General features: G+C 53.9%; 2 protein-coding genes across 14 annotated transcripts in view; one reads left to right on the plus strand and one right to left on the minus strand.

Moving 5' to 3' along the window:
• LOC125033474 (prominin-1-like) overlaps positions 1-7500 on the plus strand; it is a 154642-nt gene that overhangs the window by 65838 nt on the left and 81304 nt on the right. The gene's annotated exons all lie outside the window — the stretch shown is intronic.
• Positions 5434-7500, minus strand: part of LOC125033297 (polycystic kidney disease protein 1-like 3) — a 6908-nt gene continuing 4841 nt past the window's right edge. Inside the window, exon 3 of the mRNA XM_047624679.1 lies at positions 5434-5817. Within this exon, the coding sequence (XP_047480635.1) occupies positions 5434-5817 (384 nt within the window). The remainder of the gene's footprint in view (positions 5818-7500) is intronic.

The following is a 7500-nucleotide window of genomic DNA, read 5'->3' on the forward strand; positions in this document are numbered from 1 at the left end:
GTTCGTTCATTCACTTTTTTTCACTCTTTCACTCACTCTTACCCCCAATTCTCTCTCTCCCTCCCTCTCCCCTCTCAACCCTCTCTCTCCTCTCCCACCCTCTCTGCCTCTCACAGACACACACACCACACACACACCACACACACACGCACCAATCACGCAACGAACAACCACACACGCACACACACGCACCACACCACGCACACCCCACGCACACACACGCACACACACCACACACACGCACACACACGCACACACACGCACACACCCACACACACACACCACAACACACAGACACACACAACAACACACACACACACACACACACCACACACACACACACACTAACACACACACACACACCACACACACCACACACACAAGCTTTCACTCTCCCCTCACCCCCTCTCCCCGCCACCCTCCCCCTCCCCTCCCCTCTTTCTTTTATTTTTGGTTCTGACGCACTAGACTTGTTCTTCAACTTGCTTGTCCACTTTTGGTGTTACTCTTTCTCCCTTTCTCTTTCACACGCTCTCCAGTTAATTCGTTCAGTAACTCGCGTCCACGTTGTCATGTACTCTCTTTCATTCCCTCCCTCCTTCCCTCCCATTCTCCCTCCCTTTCTCCCTCCACTACGCACACACGCACGCACGCACGCACGCACGCACGCAATAAAGAAAGAAAGAAAGAAAGAAAGAGAGAAAGAAGGAAAGAAGGAAAGAAGGAAAGAAGTAGGGAAGGAAGGAAAGAAGGAGAGAAGGAAAGAAGGAGAGAAAGGAGGGAAGGAAGGAGACCGAGAGGGTAACTAAGATGTGACGTAACGGGAGATGGGGTGTGGGATGAAGGCGAGGGAAGGGCAGGGAGTTGCGGTGGGGGGGTCACACGTCAATATGAGGGGGGTGGGGCGAGGGGGAAGCCCATTGTCCTTCCCGTCTTGGCACGGGCCGGGCCCGTGGGGCCCCAAAACCGAGCACTATAGTCCTCTTCCCCCGCCCTGCGAGCTTCGTGTTTGGTTATTGGTTTTTACTGGTGTGATTGCTTGGTGTCGGGGTGATTTTTGAGGAATTTTTCTTTTTTTGCCTCGCTCGCGATCCCTCCTCTCCCCTCTCTTGCTCCTCTCTCTCCCTCTTGCTGCCTCTTCCTCTCTCTCTCTCCTCTCACCCCCCCCCCCTTTCCCCCCCCTCCCCTCCCCCCTCCTCTCCCCCGCTCCCCCCTCCTCTCCCCCCTCTCCCCCCCCCCCCTCTCTCCCCCTCTCTCCCCCTCTCTCTCCTCTCTCGTCTCTCCACACTCCTCACTCTCTCTCCTCCCCTCTCCCTCCTCTCTCCTCTCTCTCATCTCTCTCTCTCCTCTCTCGCCCCCCTCTTTCTCCTCTCCCCTCTCTCTCCCTCTCCCTCCTCCCTCTCTCTCCCTCCTCCTCTCTCCATACCTCTCTCTCTTCCCTCACTCTCTCCCTCTCTCTCTCCCTCTCGTCCTCTCCTCTCTCTCTCTCTCCCTCTCTCTCTCCCACTCTCCTCTCTCTCTCCTCTCTCTCTCTCCTCTACTCTCCCCTCATCTCCTCTCTCTCTCTCTCATCTCTCTCTCTCTCTCTCCTCTCCTCCCATCCTCTCACTCTCTCTCCTCTCTCTCTCCTCTCTCCCCCCCTTACCCTCCCCCCTCCCTCATCCCTCTCCCTTTCCCTCCCTCCCTTCTCCTTCTCGTCTCCTTGCCATCTCCCTCCATCCCCATCCCCCTCCCCCAATCTACATCCCTCCTAGAAACGGATAAGGGGCATGATACCCACTCATTCTGGCCACCTCCCATGAACCTAAGATAAACTAGTTACATCCAATTTTATTTTTCCCAAACCACTACAATGTATTTTCCCTTTTTTGTCTCTCTCTCTCGTTCTTAATATACTTTCACATGTGTCGCTGTGACACAAATATATAATCAAATCTCTTATGTTTTTTTTTTTCATGCCTTTCCTTTCCGATGCAATTTTTATGAGAGCTGAACCTTAAATGTAAAGCTAAATTTCTCCCCCTCTCTCCCTCCTTTCCCCTCTCGCACTCCCTCCCTCCTTTTCCCTCTCTCACTTCCCCTCTGCCCCCCCTCCCCCTGCCCCAACCTCCTCCCTCAGCCCGTCCTTCCCTCCTTTTCCCCCTTCCATACCCTCCCTCCCTTTCCTTTCTCTCCCTCCCTCTTTTTCCCTCCCCCCTCCCTCCCTCTTTTTCCCTCTCCCCCTCCCTCCCTCTTTTTCCCTCTCCCCCTCCCTCCCTCTTTTTCCCTCTCCCCCTCCCTCCCTCTTTTTTCCCCTCACCATCCCAATCCTTCCCCTTGCCCCCCACTCCCTCTGCCCCAGCCTCCTCGCTCGCCCCTTCCGAGAATCGTGTTTTTGTCGTCGGCCCGAACTGTAATTCAGCGAGCGAGGGATATTGCAGTAGAAGGGCTGAAGGGAAATGATCAGTGTAATAATTTGCTTTCTCTTGTTTTTTCGTTTATGAAGCCAGTGGAGGAGGAATACGTGGGAGAGGCGCGTAAATAAGGCGTGGAGCAAAGTGGAAGAGCGAAGGATTTAGAAAATGAAGGGAAACGAGGAAGGTTGTAGAGAGGGAGGGGGAAGGAGAAAGGGAGAAGGAGAGGGAGAAGGAGAGGGAGAGGGAGAAGGAGAAGGAGAAGGAGAAGGAGAGAGAAGGAGAAGGAGAAGGAGAAGGAGAAGGAGAACGAGAAGGAGAAGGAGAAGGTTAAGGAGGGAGAAACAGAAACAGTCCGTGAAGGGGAAAGAGACGGGAAGAAGTAGGCAGGGGCGGGAATGGGTACAGGGACAGAGGCAGGGACAGGATCAGGGACAGGGACAAGAATGGCCTGGAAACGGAGGTAGAGTGCGAGGGAGGCTGAATGAGAGTGAGGACGACGGCCAATTAGAGACAGACGGATAACGGGACGGAGAAAAAAAAAAGAGAAAAGAGAGAGAAGCAGAAGAAAAAGAAAGAAAAAGTGGGCCTCCCAGTCTTGTAGTGTTGCCAGCGCGACGTCCTCTTCAGAGCTGTAAGCACTGCCGCGATGAAAGAAAAATGTATATATATACATTTCTGCAACAATACGTCCGAGAAAAGCGTTATGACCTCTGTCCCCCTAATGGCGGGGATACATTAGGCCGAGATTGGCGTGCAGACGGCGCTGGGGAAATGTCTCGCACAGTAATGCATGGCGAGGCTGGGGGGCGTCGGGCCATTCTCGGTCCTATGCCCAGGGTTACCGAAGGGCGGGAATGCCGTGACGGAGAGCGAGGTGAGCGAGTTTAATTGTGGAAGGACTGTTCGGCCGCCCTGCCAACCCCCCCCCCCCCTCTCCTCTCTCGTCTCTCTTCTCTCTCTCCTCTCTCTCTCTCTCTCTCATCTCTCTCTCTCTCTTCTCTCTCTCTCTCTCTCTCTCTCTCTCTCCCTCTCTCTCCCTCTCCCTCTCTCCCTCTCTCTCCCTCTCTCCTCTCCTCTCTGTCTCCCTCTCTCTCCCTCTCTCTTCCCTCTCTCTCCCTCTCTCTCTCTCCTCTCTCTCTCTCTCTCTCTCTCTCGTCTCTCTCATCTCTCTCTCTCTCTCTCTCTCTCTCTCTCTCTCTCTCTCTCGCTCTCTCTCTCTCTCTCACTCTCTCTCTCTCTCTCTCTCTCTCTCTCCCTCTCTCTCCCTCTCTCTCCCTCTCTCTCCCTCTCTCCCCCTCTCTCCCCCTCTCTCTCCCTCTCTCTCCCTCTCCCCCCTCTTCCTTTCTCTTTCTTTCTTTCTTTCTTTACTTCTCCCCCTCCTTTTTTCTCTCTCTTTACTTCCCCCCCTCTTCTCCACCCCCCTCCCCCTCCCACTGTTTTAAACTTATTGAGTCACATCACCTTGACATTGCTTGTGAATTCTGAATGTCACATCTAGCGCTGGCACTCCCACCGCCGTGCCCGAAACACCGCCACTGCCACTCAAAGCAGTGCCACTTCCTCTTCAGTCAGCGGCACTTTACAAAGACCGCCGCCGCCACTCCCTCGGATGCCAAACCGTGTTGCTTCGACTCGTCCCGTCCTTTTCTGTCGCTGGCGTCTCGTGCAGATTTCCCCCCTCTCCCCACCCTTTTTCTTATCATCCCTTCTCCTTTTCCCTTCCTTCTCATCACTCCTCTCCCTCCCCCCCTCTCTTCCTTCTCTCCACTTCTTCTTCCCCCCTTCCTTCCTGCTCTCCTTCTTGTCCCTCTGCTTCCCACCTCCTAAAATTCCCACTTACTGTCCCTCCTCTCATCCCCTTTTTCTTCCTCCTTCCTCCTCTTTCATCCTTCCTCTCACCCCCTACCTTCCCACACCCTCTCCTTCCCTTCTCCTTCTCTCCTCCTCCCCTCTGCGTCTCACCCACTTTCTCTCCCTTTCCCTCTCCTCCGTCTCACTATCTCTCCCTTCATCTCCATCTCACTCCCTCTCTCTTTCTGTCCCTCTTACCCTCTCTCCCACTCCTTCCCCCTTCCTTTCATGCCTCACTGTTCTCCTCTCCTCTCACCCACTCTCTCCCTTCCTCTCCTCTTCTCCCTCTCCCACTCACCTCTGTTTTCCTCTTCTTTCTCAACCTCACTGTTCCCCTCCTCCTCTCTCACTCTTCTCCCCTTCATTCGCACCACCACTTTCTCCCCTCCTTCTTACCCCTATTCCCCTCCTTCTTAGCCCTCCTCCCCTCCTTCTTACCCCTCCTCCCCTCCTTCTTACCCCTCCTCCCCTCCTTCTTACCCCTCCTCCCCTCCTTCTTACCCCTCCTCCCCCTCCCTCTCATCTTCCGGTTCTCCACCACCCCTTTCCCCTGTAACTCCCACTCCGACCCTTCCCTCTCACCCCCTCTCCTTCCCTCTCACCCCCTCTCCTTCCCTCTCACCCCCTCTCCTTCCCTCTCACCCCCTCTCCTTCCCTCTCACCCCCTCTCCTTCCCTCTCACCCCCTCTCCTTCCCTCTCACCCCCTCTCCTTCCCTCTCACCCCCTCTCCTCCCCACCCTTTCTTCCTCCTCCCCCCTACCCATCCCCAGCGGAGGGGTGCCTGGCCCTCTTCCCGCCCACTCGCAGAAGGGGTGGGGTGGGGGGGGTGGGGGGGGGATGGGCGGTGGGCGAATAGGAGAAAGCTTTTATAAAATTCGTAAGAATTAGTAATGTACTTTAAACTGGGTGGGCTTGGCGAAGTGCTGGGTGGGTGGGTAGTAAGTTAGGGAGAGGGAGCTCCTGAGGTGGGCAGGAGTGGGCGAAGATTGGGGATTGAGGGTGGGCGAAGATAGGGGAGGGGGTGGGTGTGGGTGAGTGAAGATAGGGGAGAGGGGGTGGGCGAGGGTGAGCGAAGATAGGGGAGAGGGGGTAGGCGGGGGTGGGCGGGGGTTGGGCTAATATAGGGGAGAGGGGGCGGCGGGGGGGGGGGTGGCGCTTTCGTTATTATTGTGTTGTCCTTGACTCCTATGCTTGAGCGAGGGTGGTGATTCCCTCCGTGATTGTGATGCTCTGTGGTGGAGGGCATTGTCGTGGTGGTGATCCGTGGTGTTCTATGGTAGTGATCCGTGGTGTTCTTTGGTGGTATTCTTTGAAGGTGATCCGTGACCCTTGGTGGTGTTTTTTTGGTGGTGATCCGTGGTGGTGTTCCTTGGTGGTGACCCTTGGTGGTGATCTGTGGTGGTGTTCCTTGGTGGTGATCTGTGGTGGTGTTCCTTGGTGGTGATCCTTGGTGGTGACCCTTGGTGGTGATCTGTGGTGGTGATCAGTGAAGGTGAACCATGGTGGTGAGAGATGTGCTGCTGGTTCGACGGCGAAGGTGAAAGAGGCGGCGGCCGGGGCGGGAGGGCGCTGGGGGGCGGCCAGTGTGAAGACGGATGCTGTGGTTAACTGATGCTCCTCTTCCTTCCTCTCCGGGTTCGCTCTCTCTTGCTCTCGTTTTTTTTTTTTTTTTCAGTTTTACATTTCTCTCTTTTTCATATTCGTTCTCTCTCTCTCTCTCTCTCTCTCTCTCTCTCTCTCTCTCTCTCTCTCTCTCTCTCTCTCTCATCTCTCTCTCTCTCCTCTCTCTCTCTCTCTCTCGTTTCTCTCTCTCTCTGTTTCTCTCTCTCTCTGTTTCTCTCTCTCTCTGTTTCTCTCTCTCTCTGTTTCTCTCTCTCTCTGTTTCTCTCTCTCTCTGTTTCTCTCTGTCTCTCTCTGTCTCTCTCTGTCTCTCTGTCTGTCTCTCTGTCTCTCTGTCTCTCTGTCTCTCTGTCTCTCTCTCTCTCTGTCTCTCTGCTGTCCTCTGTCTCTCTGTCTCTCTCTCTCTCTCTCTTCCCTCTCTCTCCTCTCTCTCTCTCTCTCTCTCTCTCTCTCTCTCTTCTCTCTTCTTCTCTCTTCTTTCTTCTTTCTTTTTCTTCTTTCTTTCTTTCTTTCTTTCTTTCTTTCTCTCTCTCTCTCTCTCTCTCTCTCTCTCCTCTCTCTCTCTCTCTCTCACTCCTCTCTCTCTCTCTCTCTCTCTCTCTCTTTCTCTCTTTCTCTCTCATTTGTCTCTCTGCCTCGCCCTCTCCCTCCCACTCTCCTCCCCCCTCCTCCCCCTCCCCCTTCCCTCCCTCCGCCCTACCCCCTTTCCCTTCCCCTCCCCCATCCTTCCAGAGAGGGTCTAATTTCTCTCTCTCTCTCTCTCTCTCTCTCTCTCTCTCTCTCTCTCTCTCTCTCTCTCTCTCTCTCTCTCTCTCTCTCTCTCTCTCTCTCTCTTTCTTGTCAGGAGTGTGTATTGTTGTCAAACCTAATGTCTCCGTTGTTGGCAGGGCCGGCGTGGGTGTAGTCAAAAGGGCGTGGGTGTTGTCACAAGGGTCTGGTCGGGGGTGCAAGTGTTCACAAGTGTTGTTGTCAAGAGTTTTTTCCGTTGTTGTCAAGTGTCTGTCGAACCTACAGTGTTGTCAAGGGGAAGCCGAGGACGCGGACTATTCTGTGGATATATTTCGAGTATTGGATCTTGGAAGGACGGATGCGGAGGAGATAAGAAAGGAAGAGAGAGAGAGACAGAGAGACAGAGAGACAGAGAGACAGAGAGAGAGAGAGACAGAGAGAGAGATAGACAGAGAGAGAGATAGACAGAGAGAGAGATAGACAGAGAGAGAGATAGACAGAGAGACAGAGACAGAGAGACAGAGAGACAGAGAGACAGAGAGAGGGAGAGTGTTGGAAAGCGTGGGCAGCGAGCGAGAGGAAGACATTGCGAGTAAAATAAGCATAGATACAAAATACAAAATAGCGGAGTTAAGAAAGGAAGTGAGAGAGAGAGAGAGAGAGAGAGAGAGAGAGAGAGAGAGAGAGAGAGAGAGAGAGAGAGAGAGAGAGAGAGAGAGAGAGAGAGAGAGAGGAAGTGTTGGAAAGTGTTGATTAAGAGGGAGAGAGGGAGAAAGGGAGAGCAGCGAGAAGCATGAGGAAGAATAGACGAGAGAGCAGGATAGAGAGAAAAGCGTGGTTATTAGTTGAATAAACAAATGAATACTACATAGCGAAGATAAAGAACGGAAGAGAAGGGGAGAG

Source organism: Penaeus chinensis, chromosome 16 (assembly GCF_019202785.1).
Source record: "Penaeus chinensis breed Huanghai No. 1 chromosome 16, ASM1920278v2, whole genome shotgun sequence".
In the NCBI taxonomy this organism is placed as follows: Eukaryota; Metazoa; Arthropoda; class Malacostraca; order Decapoda; family Penaeidae; genus Penaeus; species Penaeus chinensis.